Raw genomic sequence first — 23,016 nt, forward strand, 5'->3', positions numbered from 1 at the left:
ACCAACCCGCGGTGATGACGGGCCTCAGGTCGAGGAGAACGTTTCAACCCAGGTGAAACGATCTCTCCGAGGAGAGCAGAGCGGCTCGCGAGAGCCGAGCCGCGCATTGCCTCCCCCGAGCCAGTCTGGCCGCGTGGGCGTGGCCTGGGACTGGGAGGAGTCGAACGCTAGCAGCTGGCTGGCGCGAGCTTGCACTGTCCTCTGACGCGCCCCAGACTTCTTCGAGGCCGAAGCCTCTCGGGAAGACTGAGCAGGGGACTTCTTCCCTGTTTCTCCATGCACTCGGCCCCTCGGGGCTGAACCATTATCCCGGGAACCTGACCTGGCACTAGATGGAGTGCCAGAGGAAGAGGAGGGCACCTGCATGCCCCGGCTCTTTCTCTCGTCCCCACGCCCTGGTCTGTACGGCGAGAAGTGTCCACCGTAACAGACTGGGGTATCCTGGTCTCCTTGGAGACCCGGTACTGGAGCAACTCGCGAACGAGAGTCCGACGCGACTCGCTGGCCTTAGAAGCAGGAGGTTTCTTAGGCGCAGCGGGGAGAGTGCCGACCTTGGTCTGCACACCCTTGGCTCCCGCTGCCCTGGCCCAGAGGCCGGAACAGCGGTTCCCTGATCCGAAGATCGGGAAGAACCAACGAGAGAACCCACTGCCTTCCTGTGGAAGGAGGCAGACCCCTTAGAAATCTCAGTACGAGGTTTCTTGGGGAGAGACAGACTTCTTCTTCTTCTTCGGGAAGCCTCGGAAGAAGAAGAGGAAGAAGCAGCAGACGACGACGACGATGAAGACGAAGATGAAGACGACGACGACACCTTCCTAGACCTCTTCTTCTTCTTCTTCACCATCTGCTTCAGGAAAGCAGTCAGATCACCAATCCAGGAAAGCGAGGACGCGGACTCAGGAACAGCAGGAACAGGAGCAGCGGGAGGGGCCACAACAGCAGAAGGTGCAACCCGGGCAGAGACGGGCGGAGCTCGGACCAGCACTTGCCTGGGAAGCGAGAGAGCCGCGTGGTCGGCCAGGAACCGGTGGGCGGGGCCAGGGATGCAGGCGCCGCCCCCCAGCGTGTAGATCTGGTGTTTGGCCGCCAAGGTCGCTGGGAAGGGGAACTGAGGCAGACGAAGGGCCGGGCTGGAGAGACAGACGAGGAACCGTATCCAAGGCCAGGCCATGTTCAGCAACGGGGGCAGCAACAGTCACATACGGGTAATGACGTCACCATGTAGGAGGGGCCAGTCGCGAGAATGGTGCCAGAAAGCCAGGTGGCAGAGGGACAGCGTGCTGGTCCGCGGATGACGCCGATACCTGGGTGTCCAGATGCGAAGCAACTGAAATCGCATCTGGACAAACCGCGAAGGTGACAGTCGTGGTAGTGGCTGTTGCTGCCGTGTGGGTCGTGACTGGAGGGGGCCATGGGAGCCAAACCTTCCAGAGCCGAGCCAGGTAGGCCCAGGTGCAGCCAGGGTGAGCTTGGGATCATCGCCTGGCTATCGAGCCCGTACCTGAAGCAAAAGTCGGGTTAATAGAAGAAGCCTCCACCGCTCCGAAGAAAAACTCCCCCGAACGGGAAGAGACTTCCGAGATGAAGTCGCTGTCCAACTCTCCCCGTGCCCTTCCACAAACGAAGAAACGTAAGAGGAAGGGGAGGGGGAATCCTCACCCGAGGGAGAGGGGAGCAAGAAGAGGAAGTTCGCTGGGAGGTAGAAACGAACCCGAAACATCGGCCACCAACGGGTCGTCGGGGCGTTTTCCCTCAGACGACTCCTTTTTAGGCTTACGACGGTAAGTTCTCCTCCCTTCGAACTTGCCCCATTGCTCGGAGGACCACAAACAACACTCATCACAAGTAGAGTCGCGTGAACACACCCGCCCCTGCAAGATGTGCAGAGCGTGTGGGTCCACATCGACTCTAGATCTGAAAGATTACACTTTTTTCCTCCCACCCCAGGACACACACGCTGGGGATGGGAGGATTTAGATGATTTATCCATAACAACAAAAAAACAGGAAAATTCCCACCAAGAATGATGAAAGGAAAGATGCAGTCAGGCAGAGAGCGAAGAACAACGTGCGCTACGACGGCCGAAAGCAAATTGGAATGTTTACATCCGGGCAGGCGGTGTTCCCGCCTCCCGGACAGTAACTGCCTAACCACCTTGTTGAAGTTCAACGGCCGTTTTCCAGTCTATGCCTGAAAGTATCTCCTAATGTAAAGGACCGAGGGTTTGTATATTGTGTCGGAACAATAAGCTGTCACTTGCTGTAGTGTCAAGTGTTTTGTGTATTTTTAATTGAACTTTTGAGGGTATTAACAGTAATTATTATGAACAACATCAGAAGTGTCTTCTGTAAGACGGGCAAATCCAGATACTCAAGATGATGTTTACAAGATGCTGGAACCAGTTTTCTCAAGAAAGAGAGCATGTGGTGAGACATGTTAAAAAGAATATCCAATCAGGGAAATGGACACTCATTCTCAAGCTTATTGTGTGTTATACTTTTTTATTATTTTCATTCAGAAGATGAACCCTATTCATATTGTTTATAGTGACATTATACACACATTGCAAAGGAAAACATATATATTTATATACAGTATAAAAGGAAAATTAATAAATTATAAATCACATCAGGCTGGCATATTTCGTACAAGAGAAATTGACTCAATTCCCTAAATCATCCAGTCTAAAATTTTCTTCTGTTTATTTTGCTAAATCATGATATTTTAACCATACTGAAGAACACAGTGCAGTAAATACAAATTCCAAATAATAATAATAATAATAATAATAATAACGTTGGAATGTTCCCAAACTTTTAATGCACTATCAGCAACTTTTACTTTGGCTTCTTAGCCCCTTTCTTCCATGGCATGCCTCTTTTTACATAGGAAAAGTAGTTTCCAGAATCAGTATAACTACTGTTGTGAAAAAGTAAAGTCTACAAAAAACCACTTACAGACATCGAGGGTCACTTGAAAAATGAATGACCACTTTGTATCATTTTGCGAGGGTGAATTACAAATATAAATTATTTTATATCAAATAGCCTTATACAGTACTGTAATCACTTTTGACATAACCTGCTTGTATACATAGGTTAGGAAATCAAAGTATGATCATATATTTTATTAAATGTCATACCAAGATCATTTTTCATTATTTCCTGAAGATTTCAAATTATTCTGGGTGAGATGTATGAATCTGCAGGAACATGAAGTCGCAACTACAAACAATATGTGCGATTCTTCAGAATACTACACCTCCATTTACTTAGTCTTACCCCATCCTGCATAAAATGAATGTTGAGCCTACTTAGTCTTACCCCATTCTGCATAAAATGAATGTTGAGCCTTTATAGGATGTTATGAAGATGTTGCTATAATTGTTCTTGAAATTTAAACCATGTGGTTAATGGTGAAGGATCACAATCAAGTTTTACTTTACTGTTGAATTCTGCTCTGTAAAACCTTTCCATCATATGAAAACTACATTACTTTGGACAGGCTCAGGATTAAATTTCTTTACAGAACATTAAAACCAGTAAACCTAGGTGACAAGTCATATAAAGATGCATATTTAGAAGGTACAGAGTGCTTGGAAAAGTCAAATATGCTTCATTTTTGAAAGAGTATTTGACTGTCTTAATTACTGTATTCTCAAGATGAAAACAAAGTAAAATGCTCTCACCTTTGAGCATTCTATAAGGACAAGACAATAAACACAAAAATACAAGTAAAACATGATTGTAGTGTACACACCTACTGTACAACTCGGTCACAATTGCTGAATTATTTCAATTATAAAAACACTTTTCACTGCTTTTACTCATTCGAAATTGGGTTAACATCTGACAAGGTTTGCATACAAGGAAACAAGTTCATACCTCCAGTATCACTAATTCATTTCATGATCCACAAAAAAGAAAAGCACTTTGTCACTTGATGCGACATCGGCTTCACAAGTTATTCCATTTTGTGACGACTGGTTCTTCAAATCTGAATGTGCATAATAAAGTAAAGATCTTCAAGTTATAATACATTACGGCAGTCTTATTGCAGTATTATACAAGCCCTTACCACCTATTTCTTCAGATCTCGATACTATCGGCCTTCCAGCTGCTTATCTCTGGTGAGAACATTTTCATCAAATTTGATCATAAAGGTCGTTCCTTTGTGCCAAAGTGCCGTCACTTTGGCTGGCTGCAAAAGAAGTAGGCCCTATTATTTTACAGTCTTGTAATGTACTACACCTTGGTCTTCATATCAAAATCACATAAGGTTTTGATTAAACTTCAGATGACCATTTAATATCAACATAGGAAATGGATTTTCACTTACAAAGCCTGTGGAATTCAGCACAGCTTCTATTATGCCTGCTATGAAAGCAGCGCAATTTATGGAACTCTTGTCTCGAGGCACTGAAATGAATCGGTTCACCAAAGGCTCCTTCTCAATGAGGTAGTATATTCTCTCGTCATCTGTTGCACGATCTAGTTTATCTGCTTCTTTTCCAAACAGTGACTGGGGAGTAAAGACAATACAGTAAAAATTTACTAATCAATATGAATGATTGTGAATAAATAATTCTTTAATCAGTCCTATTTATGTTGACAAGATTAGAAACTATTATTTCCTACAGGCTTCTTTTTCCTCTGTAAGACAGTGTACACCCCATACACAGTCTTCCATCTTTCCAACTCTCCTAACAATTGTTTCAACACTATTTTCAGCAAAGACTGACCTCATCAGTCCCAGTTGCAGTCCAAGACTGTGTACAAAACAATGTACATTCACTCTTCATAGGTTCCAGCTATGATGTACAATTTATCTTGGATATAGATTTTAATCTTCTTTATTTTTCACCCATACTTATTAAAAGCCAATACAGTTTGACTATAAAATAAAAGGTGCTATCCTGTTCCTTAAAAGTATCAATTATTAAAATGGTGAATGGGTGTAATGTTAAGCACAATTCTGAACAATTACTGTAACAGACAAGACTGCCCACATTTTGTTAAGCTGATTCAAGAAGACACTGAAAAAGAGGAAAGTAAAAAAGATTCTGACTAAGGTATGTAAGGCAGGGCAATCTATTTCATATTTCAACTTTTCCACTCTTAACTATCATTCATCTGTGATCTCAGAATATTAACCCAGCTCTTGCCAGTTACCAAAAGTACCATTCACAGAACTGATTTCTTAGATACTACACTTCAATGGAAGATTTAAGTCCTATTTGTTTCATATATATATATATATATATACACACTATACTAACCTTCCATAGCGTTCCCTTGACAAAGAGTAAGATGTTAAGGAGCTTAATTTCACGCTTGTAGTTCCTCTCTCTCACGAACAACAACTCTACCATCCGCACGCCAACACTCTGGCCCAGTTCTGATAACCTTTAAAGAAAGGGCAGTGAACATCTCTTAAAATGTAATTACAATAACCACAATGCCCTCTTAATTAATCAAATTCTTCACACTTTTTGGATATGCTTGTCACTATAAAGTCTTAGGTCCAAATGCAAGAATATGAATAAATTCTGACTTCTGTGGCAGGATTCGAAACCGCATCCAGAGTATCAGAATGAGGTCACGTTACCAACATGACCATGAGAAGTTGTCTGGTCAGCAATGTGACCTTGTTCTGATACTCGAGATATGGATTTGAATCCTGTTACAGACATCAGAATGACTTCATATTCTTGCATTTGGATCTAAGGCACATCCAAAAAGTTACAAGAATTCAAGAAGTTAGGGGGACATTGTGGTTGTTACAGTTACAGCTGTAAAAATGTTTAGAAGCATCAGGAGAAAAGTAAACAGGCACATACACAACACTAGTGCTAACTGAAACAGCAAACTAAAGCTCTGAAAATGAAAGCTCAGTATATAAAAAAGATTTCTTTAGTTATTGTGAGGTGAGAAACCACACATACAGACACTTACCTACCATCTTCTCATATGGTTAAGAATACTTTAATTCCTGGGTAGCAATATTGTTACAATTAGCTAAGGAATATGTCTAACAACCTCTGTTCTTTATTTATCAAGTTGGAATGTTATGCTTGTGCCAGCCCTTTGAAAATTGACAGTTTATACAGAATATCTGTTATCCTTGCATCAGCCATTTAAAAGGTCAAAGGTGTATGCAGAATATTTAGCCCTTCAAAAAATTAAAGTGTACGTATAGAGAACATTTGCTATTCCTGTGACAGCCATTTAACAAAGCACAGTATATACAAAATGCAGTATTTTAAAAACAAAATGATTCTTTGGGCAAAGCCCTGGGGTGACAAGAAATGTACACAGTACTATGACTGTCTGTTCTGGAATAAGAGGGTGTTGGGAACTATAAGCCTCTACACTTCTTGTTCAGTTCTGAGAGCGGTGGCACCTAACCTCTTTATAACCTCCAAACCAGCTGGGTAAGAAAGAGGTTGTGGTCCATGTCTGCTGTCCTGAGACTTGCAAAGCCAAAATACAATAACAAATTTGACTTCTAAGAATGGCATCCCTTTCCTAAGGATGCTGTTAGCAAGAAAAATTTGGATGGTGTCCGTAAACAGGCCACCTCCAGATATTCTAGACAGAAGCTCTTACCAGCAAAGCTATCTGACTCCTCACCTAAACTAAATTCTCAGTGTCATTTGCAGCATCCATGAGGGGCTTTGTCACACTAAACATCCACTCCTACCACTCAGCATTTCCCTCAAGAACTGTACTTCTGGGGTCCATCTCTGCTGGAGTTATATCACCGTGGGTCCAGGCATAGCCAGGGAAAATCCCTAGTTAACTCTTATCAGGATAGACCTGATGGGTGTGTATGTAACAGCCTAACCAATGATAATACTGTACCTTTTAAACCTGACATCTGGCAGAGGGAAAATCTGCAGAGCTGTCATAGTCATATCTGCTATAACCTTAGACCCTTTGCCCTGTAACCTCAGGAATGTCCACAAGCCAAGATGCAATTCTTCTTGGAAAAGTAGAATGCCATAAACATCACAGTTTTTTAAAATTACTTTCAGCGTAGGCTGAAAACGGCTGTTAAACTCTTGAGCAAGGTGGTTAAGCAGTAACTACCGTCAGGTAGGCAGGAATACCCGCCTGCCCGGATGTAAACATTCCAGTTTGCCTTTCAGTCCAGCTTCAGATTGAGGGGTGGCATGAGGTGGGCATAATATGTAATGTAAAGGACCTTAGGTTTGTATAGTTAGGAAAAATACAATTTACTTTCAAAAATTGTGATTTGTTCTGACACAACATACACACTGTCGGTCCTTTACATTAGGAAGACTCACTGGCTGGAGGGAAAATCTGAGTGAGTCTCCTGAACTAACTGGAGTTCTGAACACCTGGGCTGCTACTGGTCAAAAGAGCGAGGAGGAGTACCCCAGCCTCTGACATATTGATCAGAGTGTAGGAACTGCAAGATCAAATGTCAGGTACTGGACCTTTTCTCATGAGTGAGGAAACGTGACTCATACGAAACAGGCTGGGGAGAATCTTAGAGTCGGAGGCACTGAGGAAAAGCTGAGATAGGGTTTCCCTTATTGCCAGTCTCTCCTTCCTACCCTTGCTAGAGGAAGGAGCGGAATTGCTTCTATGATTCTAGGAGAAAAATAGAACGGGTGCTCGATGTGTAGTCTTACTGCATCAGTGCCAGGTCCAGCACATGTTGGTTTGAGTCCTATTCTCATCCTGAAGGAGGAGAAGTAGAAGGACGGGGAAGGAAGACGAAGAGAGGCCAGTCACTCTCGGTATCCTTCTCACTTCCAGAACCAACACCTTAGGTGAGATGCTACTCGTCCACTTGAAGGATCCGGGTAAGAAAACACAACTTGTTGAACAGCCACCACAGGGGCAAGGAAAAAAGGCTCCAAGGGCCTGTGGGCAAGACCATAGGAAGACAAGTGTGGTCTATGAGACCACGTCTTGCTTCCAGACCAACAGAAACTTCCGGAATGCAAGGGATGGACCAAGCCATCGGCTTCGTGAGCTCTCAGGTGGAAGGTACCGGTATCGTCGTCGTCAGCTGCTGAGTACCTCCTTCGATCACTTGACGAAGCCAGAAGGAAGATGTGTCCTTATGCATTCCTTCCTTGGGAGAGACAGTACTAGCGAAAATGTCAACGACATCCAGGTTAGGAGTGTCGAGCCTTTTCGGAAAGTACCACAGCTCCCTAAAGGACAAAGTAACGAATGATCTGGATCATCGATACAAAGTCCAAGGAGGAGGGGAACAAGGATGACTCGAACCCGACAACAGATGCTGAAGGATTCGGAGTACACCTATGACATCCGAGAAGGAGTCGAGGTATTCATCCCCATCACCTGTTCTTCCATCTTCTGCACCAAGGCCGGAGCAAGATGAGAGGTGGTCCTACGAGGGCACATCTCTATCTGACGACTCTCATAAGGGCGCATGCAGCATGGAACAGGAACCCTAAACGAGAGTCACATGCCACCAAGGGAACAGTTCCCTGGGACAGCAAGACCGAAGAAGCTTCTCATCCGTAGCTAAATCTTGACTGAGGAGAAGAAGGCTACTTCAGATAGAAGACTAGGTTGCAAGGGCCTACATTCTTCACAAATGAAAGGGAAAGAAGCAACCCTCAGCAGAGAAGACGAGGAAGTCCAGGCTTGAAGAGTGACTCTGACCCGAGAAGGAGTTCTGCAACAACACCCACCAGCGAAGACGGCTCCAGTGCCTGGGAGTGTTGCAGAGGACTTCAAGAGATATCTAACTATAGCCGCTGCCGCTCAGTGAGAAAGCCTATGCTTGCTAGGGAAGCTGGAAGGTCTCCCAGTCCCAAACACACAGGGATGTACTGCCCGAAGAACCGTTTCTTGTGTAGCTGCTACAGGAGGTTGGGTCAAGCAGAACTCTTCTCGGTGCCTCAGCTATCAGGTCAGGCGAGAGGCGAAGTCCTCCGGCATTTGTCTGTAACTCAGGGTGAGCAATGCTTGAGAACCCATAGTGAAACAGACAAATACAGAGGGAAAAATGTAGATATCAAGTTTCCCAGAAAGACAGCATGCCTTGCTGTAGTGGCCCCTGGGTCTGGTATGAAGGAGTGAGAAAAAACTACCGACTTGTCCAGGGGGGCAACAGAAAGACGGTAGGGATTTCTCAGTTGAGCAATCTCTTCGTGAATCTTTGAGTGAGCAGCATGTTCCGTCCCAATTACTCAAACCTGAGGTCAAGCTCGCCTGCCAATACATCCCCACCGGGGATGCATCTGGCTAATTGAGATGTTGAGTGCGCTATAGAACACTTGAGTACCTGCAAATGTCGACATGTGAAACAGGAGGAAAAAACGATTCCCTCTTGTTTGTCGACAAATGCCACTACTGTGGTTTGTTGTTCAACGAACCAGTGAGTGTTGCAAAACTCATCTTGAATTCTCAGAGGGCCAGAAGGCTGCCTTGAGCCCCGGATGGTGATGAGAAGGTACTAATCGTCTCGGTCACACACCTTCAAGACAAAGTCTTACAGATGTGCGCCTATTCCTCGATCAGTGAATCCGTAAGTAGACACAAAATGTGAGGGGAATATGCAAGCATATTCGAAAGTTCCTTCAATCAAGCATTAGCCTAACTCCTTCCTCATACTTCGAAGAAGAAAGAAGGATGGAGGAATGGAAGCAGACTTCCATTCTCCGCCATGGGGAAGCTTCTGCAAGATGACAGGATACTGAGACAATTAGCTCTAGCCGGGCTGGCATTTCCCGAATCGGGAGCACGGGAGAGGAAGCGGGATGAAAAGAATTGCCGAGACCTAAGGGAAATAGATACTTCTCCTGAAGGAATCTATTCCCAGGTCTTGGCAATGTTGCTGCCAGCTCCAGAGACTTGATAAGTATAATTTCATCCAGGAATCTGCAGTAGGAGAACTTCTTCCCGGTCGATACTTCTTTTTCTCTTCCCTTCTTCCCTCCTCCCTTATGGGAAAGAGGGTGGAAAGAGACACAGTTATGTGCACTTTCCTATGTTCCGCAATCTCCTATTGAAGCCTGGGACTTCTTAGGAGTTATGGGGGGGCTGGCTTGAACTTGAGTTCGAGTCGAGATGACTAAAACCCCAAGGTCTTGGCCATTGTCCAAAGGACAAGGCAGTGCCCTGATATAAACCTTGATTGCCGAGGTATCTGGCAAATCTCTGGGCAAGAAGAATTCATATTCTGTCAAGGCAGGGGAGAAGCTTGGTGTCTCGACCTGAACGAACACCTTCTCCGATGAAAAGAGTTCATCTGGTCAAGAACGCTCTCAGAAGCAAGGACCACGGCGGCCCAAGACACTCTCAGCCCCTCAGGAACTGCAAGGGTTGCGAGTGATGAAGATTATTCATTGGGGGAGTCGCGGTCCTGTCCCGGGGGTCCTTGCGCTGACGAATGGGCGCAAAGTTCTCCAAAAAAACCAGGGCGATCGCAACTTGAAGAGGAAGACCTTCGCTGCTTCTGAAGCGTGAAACTCCTGTACCTCTCCCCTTGGAGGGAGCCTTGACAGATCCCATGAAACCCTCCTCAGCTACCTGGTTGTACTACGAGACAATCGGGGAACCGACACCCAAAGCACGCCAGGAATCCGAACTCCGAAGAGCTCTCTCTGTCCATCTCACGCCTCTCAGAACAACCGAGAGGAAAAGAGAACAGGTAAGGATAAAGAGTACCTCTACCTGTCCTGCCAGTAAGATAAGCAGGAGAGGCGGACCGTGAGCAATAATCAACTGAAGGAGATTACCGCTACACGGGGGAAGAAAAGCGTTTGTGCCATGGCAAAGCACTTGTGCCGTGGCAAAGCGCTTTCCTGGGAAGAGCAAAAAGTTCACTCGAACAGAGCCGAGAACCCAATTCGGAAAAAACTGAATGGGGCCGAGCCGAGCCAATCACGTGACCGCAATCCAGACTGGGAGGTATGCGGTGGACTGGGAGGCAGGCTGGGTGAGCCAAGCCGAGCCGAGCCAGTCTCGCAAGTGCGACCAGGGGCCGAGCTGAGCCGAGCCGATTGCGTGAACACAATCGGAACTGGACAGGGCGGAACTCGTCTGCTGTGAACTATTGCTAGTTTCCCGAACTCTAAACTCCTTCGAGGCCGAGGCCCCTTGAGAAGAAGGTTCAAAGGGGAATTCTGTGTCTGCTATCCTGCATGCTCGAACCCTAAGGTACAAGACACAAGTATGAGACCTGGCCGAGCAACCGAAGCAGCTGGCAGGCAGTATCGAGACACCTGGCGTCTCAGCACCCAGACACCTGGCATCTCGGCTCCCAGACAACTGGGTGTCTCGGCAATTTCTCTCGTCCTGTGCCTCTTGTCAGGACAGCACTCGTGATTCATAGAATTCGAGTTACCCACGAGACTCCCAGAAATCAGGAGCGGCTGCTTTCAATTTCCTACGAGATCGAAAGAGCCAGGCACTGAACCAGTCTTAGACGCAGACTTCCAAGACTGGCAATGAGGGCGTGGCCTCGAGAGGCTGCACTCTCAGGGCCCCCGAAATGCCAGACCCCACAGGAGAATGCAAATCGGTTCCCGCCCGAGGGCGGGAAGAGCCGAGAGAAACTTGTATCCCGGAAAAGAGTTAGTCCCTTAGAAGTCTCGCAGGACCCCTAAAGGGAATCTCTTCCCTGCTTCTTCTGGTGTTCGAACCGACAGGATCGAGACACCACACTGGCAAGCACTCGGGGAGCACTTGTGGTGCTGGCAGGAAGAGCTGAGACACCTGGGTGCCTTGGCCCTTTCTCTAGCACTGCTCCCGAACTGGGCCCAAGGAAATACAGCAGGAGACCAGGAAGAGCCGCCCAGACTGTCGTTGAGTTAACGCCTACCTGGTGGTAGTTACTTTACTGCCTAACCACCTTGTTCAAGAGTTTAACGACTGTGTCCAGCTTCGCCATAAGTAATTCCTAATGTAAAGGACCAATGGTTTGAATATCGTGTTGGAACAAATAAAAACCTGCAACAGTCTGACAAACAAAAGTGAATACTTTCCAAATTCGGCAAGCAAGCATGAACCGGCAAATCTGGCAGGATTGCAGAGCGCGACGTGCTGTCAGCAGCGCAGCATAAAAGAGAATGACACCGCTGGGGGTAAGTTGCTGCTTCGCTCCTGTTGCAGTGGGCGGGGCCTGTCACCTCCCATTTGCAACCGACGCACTACCGCAAATTTTGAATTTAGGATGCTGTGCAAGCATAAACGTTAGCTAAATAATTACTTGGTAAGTTACTTATATAAAATAAGGATATCTAGATACAACTTAACACAGAAAGTCAAGGCTGCATTTTACAACCACTCAAGCAAGGTATTTCAATCTGACTTTGATGCTTAGCAGTCTTTTATGAGCATTAGGAATAGCTACAACTAAGACACCTGGTATCATAATGAAAAATACAGGATTGAAAATGGAAAATGAACAATGGAAAGAACGAAACAATCGCACTTACTTGTTGTGTAATTCATTAACAGTTTTGACACGATTCTGGGAGTACTGCACCATCTCTGAGAAGAGCAGGGCGTAAGCTGTTAGGCTAACTTCAGATTTCCCTCGACTGAGAGATTTATCCAAGATGCTCGGTCTTTGTTTCCCACCACTCATCTTCCTATGAATGAATACCATGATGATAAATAAGTTCAATTGGTAATGTGATGAAAATGTTTACAAGACTGATGAATATTACAGTATTCACAATTATCCGTAATGTTTTTATCTGGAGGCAGTGGATGACACGAAAAATTATCTGATATAGTAGAGTGGTAATTTCTGGCATAAAAAAGTTTTCAAGTAGGAAAGATGAAATATGAGTAAACTAACTCCTATGGAAATCTTTTTATAGTGCTTTACATAATGCTTTACAAAGCCAAGATTTTCAAATAATATTTCATTTCTTTCACCCAATCCTCTGCCCTTTTTCCTTACTTTTAAAAAGAATGAGTGAAAAACTTAGATGAGAGAGAGAGAGAGAGAGAGAGAGAGAGAGAGAGAGAGAGAGAGAGAGAGAGAGAGAGAGAGAGAGAGAGAGAATTAATATCAAAGCAATGAACTAGAGGTACGTGTACTAAATCACACGTAATGCAGAGAAGAACATAAGAGCAGAAATCACATCAAAATAAAAATAATAATATATACAGTTGACCACTGGTATTTGCAGGGGATGCGTACTGCAACCCCCCATGAATAGCTAAAATCAGCGAATATTTCATACCCCTCTAAAAATGCATATAACTGCCTATTTTGGTAATTCAAACACCAAAAAAAAACTCTAAAAATAACAATTTTTAAAAGTAAATTGTATTTTTCCTAACTATACAAACCCGAGGTCCTTTACATTAGGATTACTTTCAAGCGTAGGCTGGAAACGGCCGTTAAACTCTTGAACAAGGTGGTTAGGCAGTAACTACCTCCAGGTAGGCGGGGATACCCGCCTGCCCGGATGTAAACATTCCAGTTTGCCTTTCAGCCCAGGTACAGATTGAAGGGTGGCATGAGGTGGGCATAAAGTGTAAAGGACCTCGGGTTTGTATAGTTAGGAAAAATACAATTTACTTTTAAAAATTGTTATTTGTTCCGACACAATATACAAACCCTCGGTCCTTTACATTAGGAGACTCACTGATTGGAGGGAGGAATCTGATAAAGTCTCTCTGAACTGACTGGACTTCACCACCTTGTCTTCCCTTCCTGGTCGTGAGAGCGAGGAAGGGAAAAACTGCCTCTGACAAAAGATCGGGTTGTAAGAAACGCAGGATCAGTTGTCAGACTTCTGGGTCCCTCTGCATGAAAGAGGAAACGTCAGTTCATGCAAAGTAGGCTAGGAAGAATTTGACGTCGGATGACAATAAGGCAAATACAAGCATTGGGTTGTCTCATAGTCATGGTCTCCTTCCTCCCCTTGCAAGAGGAAGGAGTGGGGTTGCTTCTATTAACCTGAACGGAAACAGAACGGAAGCTCCAGCTTGTAACGGCATGTCCGCTCCGTGGGAAGAGAGCCAGGATGGGGAGAAAGAAGAGAGGCCAGTCACTCAACATTCATTCTCCCCATCACAGCTGTACAACATAGGCGAGATGCAACCTGTCCCATTAGGGGAGCTGGATAAGCTACACAACTTGTTGAGCAGCCACCACAGGACCCAAGGAAAAAGTGTCCAAGGACTTGTGTGCAACATCCCGGAGGTAGAAGGAGGTGAAGGTAGTCTGTTGGGACCACACACCCGCCTTCAGCACCTGTGGTACCGACATATTCTTCCAGAATGCGAGGGATGGACCAAGCCATCGACTTTGTGAGCTCTCGGGTGAAAGGTACCGGTATCGTCGTCGTCAGCTGCCAAGTACCTCCTTGATCGCTTCACGAAGTCAGGAGGAAGATGTGTCCTTAGACACTTCTTCCTTGGGAGAGACATTACTAGCGAAAACGTTGATGACATCCAGGTTAGGAATGTCAACCTTTCGAAAGTACCACAGCTCCCAATAGGACAAAGTAACGAATGATCTGGATCATCGATACAAAGTCCAAGGAGGAGGGGAACAAGAAGGACTCGAACCCGACAGTCGATGCCAATGGATTCGGAGTCCACCTACAACATCCGAGAAGGAGTCGAGGTATGATCCCCATCCCTGTTCTTCCATCTTCTACGCCAAGGCCAGGGTAAGATGAGAGATGGACCTAAGAGGGCATATCTCTATCCGACGACTCTCGTAAGGCGAGTGCAGAGCACGGACAGGAACCCTAAACGAGAGTCGCATGCCACCCAGGAAACAGTTCCCTGGGAGAGCATGACTGAAGAAGCTTCTCGTCCGTAGCTAACTCTCGACTGAGGAGACGAAGGCTACTTCAAATAGAAGACTAGGTCGCAAGGGCCTACGTTCTTCACAAATGAAAGGGAGAGAAGCAGCCCTCGGCGGAGAAGACGAGGAAGTCCAGACTTGACGAGCGACTCTGACCCAAGAAGAAGTTCCGACAACGACACCACCAGCGAAGACGGATCCAGTCCCTGGGACAGTGTTGCAGAGGACTTCAAGGGATATCCAGTTATATCCGTTGCCGCTCGGCGAAAAGCCTGTGCTTGCAAGGAAAGCTGGAATGTCTCCCAGTCCTGAACACACAGGGATGTACTGCCTCAAGAACCGCTTCTTGTGTAGCTGCACAGGAGGATGGGTCAAGCGGAATTCTTCTCGATGCCTCGGCAATCAGGTCGGATGAAGGCGAAGTCTTCAAGTATTTGTCTGTAACTCGGGGTGAGCAATGTTTGTGAACCCTAGCGAAACGGACAAATACGGAGGGAAAAAACGTTGATATCGAGTTTTCACCAAAAGACAGCATGCCTCAACAGAGCGGCCCCTGGTCTGGTATGAGGGAGTGAGAAAACACTACCGACTTGTGTGCAGGGAGGCAACAGAAGGACGGTAGGGATTTCTCAGTCCAGCAGTCTCTGCATGAATCATCTTCTTCTTTTAACGTGCTTTTTTCCCATTTTTGTATGGGGTAAGCACGATGCCTTCTTTTGAAGGACTTTTTGATTTGGCTTTGGGGTAGACCTGTGGTCTCGATCGGCTGCCCTGCCTGACATCGCTTAGACCCCGGTAGCGTATGTTTCATGTATCATACCCGACCCAACGCCCTTTCTTCCCAGCAGCGAGAAGTTATTGCGCGGGTATGGCGAGAGTTCGAGACGCATGAATCTTCGTGAAGAAAGAGTGAGCAGCATGTTCCGTCCCGATCACTCAAACCCGAGGCCAGGCTTGCCTACCAATACATCCCCACCAGGAATGCATCTGGTTAATTGAGCTGTCGAGTGTGCAATAGAACAACACTCAAGTACCTTCAAATGTCGAGATGAAACAGGGGAAAAACGATTGCCTCCTGTTTGTCGACAAATGCCACTACTGTGGTTTTGTTGTTCAACGAAACCAGTGAGTGCCGCAAAACCCATCCTGAATTCTCGGACGGCCAAAAGGCTGCCCTGAGCCCAGGACGGTGACGAGAAGGTACTAATCGTCTCGGTCACACAAATTCAAGACAAGGTCTTACCAGTGTGCGCCTATTCCTCAATCTGTGAATCCGTAAGTAGACACAAGATGTGAGGGGAATATGTAAGCATATTCGAAGGTTCCTACAATCAAGCATTAGCCTAACTCTTTCCTCATACACCGAAGAGGAAAGAACGGGGAAAAGGAAGCAGACTTCCATTTTCCATTATGGGGAAGCTTCTGCAAGATGACAGGGTACTGAGGCAATTAGCTCTAGCCGGCTGGCATTTCCCGAATCGGGAGCACGGGAGAGGTGATGGGATGAAAGTTCGATGGAAAGAATTGCCGAGACCTAAGGGAAATAGATACTTCTCCTGAAGGAATCCATTCCCAGGTCTCGGCAATGTCGCTGCCAGTTCCAGAGACTCGATAAGCATCATTTCGTCCAGGCATCAGCAGTTGCAATCTTCTTCTGAAGCCTAGGACTTCTTAGCTAAGGAGTTGAGGGGGGCTGGCTTGAACCCAAGGTCGAGTTGAGATGACTAAGACCCAAAGTTCTTGGCCATTGTCCAAAGGACAAGTCAGTGCCCTGGTGGGAACCTTGATTACCGGGGGATCTGGCAAATCTCTGAAAGAGAAAGGCAGAACCAAGTAAAGGTTAGTTCCCAAGGGTCGAGCCAACTCGGGACTTACGAAACCGGAGATCCGAATTGGGACAAAGTCCTTCTTCTTAGCACCAAAATTGCCCAAAAAACTGAAGTTGGCAAGACCCTCCGAGGCAAGAAGAATTCATATTCTGTCGAGGCAGGGGTGGAAGCTTGGTGTCTCGACCTGAATTAACTCCATCGAAGAAAAGAATTCATCAGGTCGAGAACGCTCTCGGAAGCCAGGACCGCGGCAGTCCCTGACACTCTCGGCCCCTCGGAAACTGCAAGGGTTGCGAGTGATGAAGGTTATTCATTGGGGGAGCCGCGGTCCTGTCCCGGGGATCCTCGCGCCGATTCGTCGGCACGAAGTTCCCCGAGAACACGGGGGCGATCGTAACTTGAAGAGGAAGACCCTCGCTGTTTCCGACACGTGAAACTCCTGTACCTCTCCCCTTGGAGGGAGACCTTGACAGATCCCATGAAACCCTCCTCACCTACCTGGTTATAATACGAGAGAATCAGGGGACCGATACCCAAAGCACGCCAGGCAGCCGAACTCCAAAAGAAAATTTCGTCGGAGCTCTCTCTGTCCGTCTCGCGCCTCTCGGAACAACCGAGAGGAGAAGAGAACAGGTGAGGAGAAAAGAGTATCCCAACCTGTCCTGCCAGAATGATAAGCAGGAGAGGCGGACCATGAGCGATAATCAACCGAAGGAGATTACTGCCACACGGGGAAAGAAGAGCACTTGTGCCGTGGCAAAGCGCTTTCCTGGGAAGAGCAAAAAAAGTTCACTCGAACATAGCCGAGAACCCGAATCGGAAAAAAACGAGTAAGGCCAAGCCGAGCCGAGCCGATCACGCGAACGCGATCCAGCTGGTCGGTATGCGGCAGACTGGGAGGCAGGCAGGGCGAACCGAGCTGAGCCAAGCCAGTCTGGCAAGCCGAGTCGAGTCGAGCCGAGCCAGTCTGGCAAGCCAAGTCGAGCCGAGCCAGTCTCGTAAGTGCGACCGGGGGCCGAGCCAAGCCAATTGCGCGAACACAATCATAACTGGGCAGGCCAGACTCGTCTGCTGTGAACAATTGCTAGTTTCCCGAACTCTAAACTCCTTCGAGGCCGAGGCCCCTCGAGAAGAAGGTTCAAAGGGGAATTCTGTGTCTGCTATCTTGCATGCTCGAACCCTAAAGTTCGAGACACAAGAACAAAGCCCGCCCGAGCAACCGAAGCAGCTGGTGGGCAGTATAGAGACACCTGGCGTCGCGGCACACCGACACCTGGGTGTCCCGGCAACCAGACACCTGGGTGTCTCGGCACTTTCTCTCGTCCTGTGCCTCTCATCAACCAGGAGAGCGCTCAACCAGACACCTCGTGATTCATAAATTCGAGCTACCCACGAGACTTCCGAAAATCGGGAGCGGCTGCTTTGTTTCAAACGCAAGATCCCTGGCACAGGAGAATGCGAATCGGTCAAACGAAGATCCAGGAGAAACTTGTCTCCCGGAAGAGAGTCAGTCCCTTAGAAGTCCCGCAGGACTCCCAAAGTGAATCTCTTCCCTGCTTCTTCTGGTGTTCGAACCGAGAGGATCGAGACACCAGGCTGGGAACCCGACCGAGCACTGGCAAACACTCGGGAGCGCCTGCGGTGCTGGCAGGAAGAGGAACCAAGACACCTGGGTGCCTCGGCCCTTTCTCTCGCACTGCTCCCGAACTGGGCCCAGGAAAATCTCTCCAGACCAGATCGGGATACTTGATATTCCATACAATCTCGAGCACTCGGCGGCTCGCGAACGAGCGCCAAGCAGCCCCCATCTTAGAGGCGGAACCTCTAACACTGGGACGGAACGTAAACTGAGGTCTGCGCGCCCACAGCTCCCAAACACAAAACCCAAGGCTATGCGAATCGGTTTCCCTAACCCAAAGGTCGGGAAGAGCCAGTGAGAGACCCACTGCCTCCTCGGAAGGAGGCAGTCCCTAGACATCCAAGGGCATCAAGGGAAGAAGCAGCATTCCTTTCCTTCGGCCGATGGAGGTCTGCCGATTCTCGGGACCCCTTGGACCTCGGGAGAGGAAGGGAAGACGCAGCAGAAGACGAAATCGAAGATAAGATGAAGAAGACGACGGCTACTTCCACAGGACGGCTTCCTTCACCTCCACTCCGACATCTTCTACAGGATGGTGGACACGAAACATCGTAACCTCCAGGGTAGTCTGGCAGGAACACAACGGACGCAGCCAGGACACCACCACCAGGAGAAGCATGATCAGGACAGCCGATGCTGGAGCTACGGCAGCAATTCGGAAGGCAGGAGCTACTGCAACGGCCAGGAACATCACCTCAACAGGACGACTTCCTACATCTTCACGCCGACATCTTCTAAAGGATGGCGGACATCGTAACCTCTGGAGCAGCTGGCAGGAACGCACGGAAGCGGCCCCGGGCACGACCGCCAGAAGCAGCAGGAATGATCAGGACAGCCGATGCAGGAGCTACGGCATAGGTTCGGCAAGCAGGAGCTGTGCAACAGCCAGGAACATCACTTCCACAAGGCGACTTCCTTCCCTTTCACGCCAACATCTTCTACAGGATGGCTGACATCGTAACCTCCAGGGCATCTGGCAGGAACACAACGGAAGCGGCCCCGGGCACGATCACTAGGAGAAGAAGCGGGCACGATCAGGACATCCGATACAGGAGCTATGTTAGCGGTTCGGAAGGCAGGAGCTACTGCAACGGACAGAATGTCATTTGAAAGTCACCAGCAGCGACACAAGAGCATAACACAGGGAACAGCAGGAGCAGATGGACCACAGATACGCAGGAAGCATTGCAACAGCATACATGAAAACCAGCAATGACAGCGATCGATCTACATCGGCGGGAACAGAGTCAGAACCGATCCCGACGTGGAAATATGTCATCTAATCAGGTATTGTGGTCGATCCCGAAGCAACATTGAATGAATGTCGGGACTGCTTCATGCAAGATATTCTTCATATATCCAGCCAACTACTACTGTGTCTGCGATGCTCACTGTCAACCTGAAAGAAAAACAAAGATGATTAGTAGAGGGAGGCACCTCCCGCTACAAGGGGAACAGCCCTACGCAGCGGGAGGAGGTACTCTAGACGAGGTCACTCAATCGCTCCCCCCTCCCCCGCCGGGTCTTCGCCCGACGAGCAAGCGAAGAGGGCAAAGGAGAGAGGAAGAACCTACGGGAAGAGAAAAAAGGACGGAGGGGAGGCCACCAAGGGCGCCGTGGAAGCGGAACTTATAGACGACGCCCGTAACCTCCCACTCGGCCCACAAATCTCTAAGCGCAGGCGGCGAGTAACACTCAGCATAAGTAGGATGAAATTAGTGATGCCCCTTACACACGGAGGGCGGAAGCCCAAGAAGGGAACTAACTCTTACGTCCCGATGTATGTAGGGGAGTGAAGATATTGCGTCCCCAAACTATATCTCCGAAAGTACAGGGGCGCCTTTCAGTATTTACGTAAAGGGCCACTGGAGAGAAGCATTACCACTTGGTTACGCTACTCCAGTTATGCCCTTGGCCGTCAAACCCAAGACACAGGCAGGGAACGACGGCTTATGCAAGGTTATCACAAATCGTGGGTTTGTATTAATAAAAATCAAACACACATATATATAAACAAAAATACAGAAAGATCCCACCGGGATAATAAGAGCTTAACGACAGTCAGGCAGAGAGAACGAAAACATGTCAGCAACGCGTGACGGCCGAAAGCAAACTGGAATGTTTACATCCGGGCAGGTGGGTATCCCCGCCTACCTGGAGGTAGTTACTGCCTAACCACCTTGCTCAAGAGTTTAACGGCCGTTTCCAGCCTACGCCTGAAAGTAATCCCTAATGTAAAGGACCTCGGGTTTGTATATTGTGTCGGAACAAACCCAGGGCTATGCGAATCGGTTTCCTAACCCAAAGGTTAGGAAGAGCCAACGAGAGACCCACTGCCTCCTCAGAAGGAGGCAGTCCCTAGACGTCCAAGGGCATCAAGGGGAAGAAGCAGCATTCCTCTCCTTCGGCCGATGGAGGTCTGTCCAATTCTCGGGACCCCCTTGGACCTCGGGAGAGGAAGGGAGACACAGCAGAAGACGAAATCGAAGATAAGATGAAGAAGACGGCAGCTACTTCCACAGGGCGGCTTCCTTCACCTCCACTCCGACATCTTCTACAGGATGGTGGACATGAAACATCGTAACCTCCAGGGCAGTCTGGCAGGAACACAACGGACGCGGCCCAAGACACTACCACCAGGAGAAGCAGCAGGCATGATCAGGACAACCGATGCAGGAGCTACTGCAAAGGCCAGGAACACCACTTCAACAGGGCGACTTCCTTCATCTTCACGCCGACATCTTCTACAGGATGGCGGACATCGTAACCTCTGGGGCAGCTGGCAGAAACACAACGGAAGCGGCCCCGGGCACGACCGCCAGGAGAAGCGGCAGGCATGATCAGGACAGCCGATGCAGGAGCTACAGCACAGGTTTGGAGGGCAGGAGCTATTGCAATGGCCAGGAACGTCACTTCCACAAGGCGACTTCCTTCCCTTTCACGCCGACATCTTCTACAAGATGGCAGACATCGTAACCTCCAGGGCAGCTGGCAGGAACACAACGGAAGCGGCCCCAGGCACGACCACTAGGAAAAGTAGCGGGCACAATCAGGACAGTCGATGCAGGAGCTACGTTAGCGGTTCGGAAGGCAAGAGCTACTGCAATGGACAGAATGTCATTTGAAAGTCACCAGCAGCGACAGGAACGATCAGGGCGGCTGCGGCAGGAGACCAGGAAGAGCAGCCCACAGACTGTCATTGAGTTGACAAGAGCATAACACAGAGAACAACAGGAGTAGATGGACCACAGGTATGCCGGAGGCAGTGCAACAGCATACATGAAGTCTAGCAATGACAGCGATCAATCCACATCGGCAGGAACAGAGTCAGAACAATCCTGACGTGGAAATATGTCATCTAACCAGGTATTGTGGTCGATCCCGAAGCAACCCTGAATGAATGTCGGGACTGCTTCATGCGAGATAATCCAGCCAACTACTGCTGTGTCTGCGATGTTCACTGTCAACCTGAAAGAAAAGCAAAGATGATTAGTAGAGGGAGACTCCTCTCGCTACAAGGGGAACTGCCCTACGCAGAGGGAGGAGGTACTCTACAAGAGGTTGTCCGATTGCTCCCCGCCCCTGGTCTTCGCCCAACGAGCGAGTGAAGAGGGCCAAGGAGAGAGATCCACTAAAGGGGAGAAGGAAGAACCTACGGAAAGAGAAAAAAGGACGGAGGGGAGGCCACCAAGGGCGTTGTGGAAGCGGAACTTTCTGACGACGGCCGCAACCTCCCACCCGGCCTCCAGCCCAGCTCTCCAAGCGCAGGCGGCGAGCAACACTCAGCATAAGTAGGAAGGAATTAGTGATGCCCCTTATACACGGAGGGCGGAAGCCCAAGAAGGGAATGAACTCTTACGTCGCGATGAATGTAGGGGAGTGAAGATATTACATCCCAAACTATATCTCCGAATGTACAGGGGCACCTTCAGTATTTACGTAAAGGGCTACTGGAAGAGAAGCATTATCACTCGGTTACGTTTCTCCAATAACGCCCTTGGCCGTCAAACCCAAGACACAGTGCTGAGAACAACGGCTTATGGAAGGTTATTACGAATCGTGGGTTTTTATTAATAAATATCAAACACATGTATATATAAATAAAAATACAGAAAGATCCCACCGGGATAATAAGAGCTTAACGACAGTCAGGCAGAGAGAACGAAAAATACGTCAGCAACGCATGACGCCCGAAAGCAAACTTTAATGTTTACATCCGGGCATGCGGGTATCCCCGCCTACCTGGCGGCAGTTACTGCCTAACCACCTCGCTCAAGAGTTTAACGGCCGTTTCCAGCCTACGCCTGAAAGTAATTCCTAATGTAAAGGACCGACTGTTTGTATATCGTGTCGGAACAACTGAAGACTACCGTCTTCAGTTTTACCAAGTCAAATAATACATAGATTAACATCACAATATCATTAATTAAAAATACGAATATAAACTGGGCCGGGCAAAAGGCCACTCAATGAAATCTGAGGCCTAGGCTGTGACCTGGCCTACAGAAGTTCCCAATGTCTGACGTAAGCCGTACTTAGGTTAAAATCAAGAATAATGTTATATAATATATCAGAGAGAATAAAGGTATAATTACCTATGACGTGGTTAATACCGTAAGCCCGTAGACTGAAATCTCGTGCCCTACGCAAGAACTCCTAGCCTGAGCTAATCTAGGACTCAGGTCCTAGGCTGGCTATCCTGAACCTTCTGTATTTTAATGGTTTATTTTATTCACAGGATTTTCCACTTTCAATATA

General features: G+C 47.9%; 1 protein-coding gene across 1 annotated transcript in view; it reads right to left on the minus strand.

Annotated features, from left to right (window-relative positions):
* Positions 1–3,114: 3,114 nt before the first annotated feature.
* Positions 3,115–23,016, minus strand: part of Trs31 (trafficking protein particle complex subunit 31) — a 20,055-nt gene continuing 153 nt past the window's right edge. Inside the window, exons 1-5 of the mRNA XM_067089019.1 lie at positions 22,854–23,016; positions 12,452–12,607; positions 5,279–5,405; positions 4,339–4,521; positions 3,115–4,200 (exon numbers count right to left, since the gene is read on the minus strand). The exon at positions 22,854–23,016 is cut by the window's right edge and continues 153 nt beyond it. Coding sequence (XP_066945120.1) covers positions 4,102–4,200; positions 4,339–4,521; positions 5,279–5,405; positions 12,452–12,603 — 561 coding nt within the window. The 5' untranslated portion in view covers positions 12,604–12,607; positions 22,854–23,016 and the 3' untranslated portion in view covers positions 3,115–4,101. The remainder of the gene's footprint in view (positions 4,201–4,338; positions 4,522–5,278; positions 5,406–12,451; positions 12,608–22,853) is intronic.

The sequence above is a fragment of the Macrobrachium rosenbergii genome, chromosome 45 (genome assembly GCF_040412425.1).
Source record: "Macrobrachium rosenbergii isolate ZJJX-2024 chromosome 45, ASM4041242v1, whole genome shotgun sequence".
In the NCBI taxonomy this organism is placed as follows: domain Eukaryota; kingdom Metazoa; phylum Arthropoda; class Malacostraca; order Decapoda; family Palaemonidae; genus Macrobrachium; species Macrobrachium rosenbergii.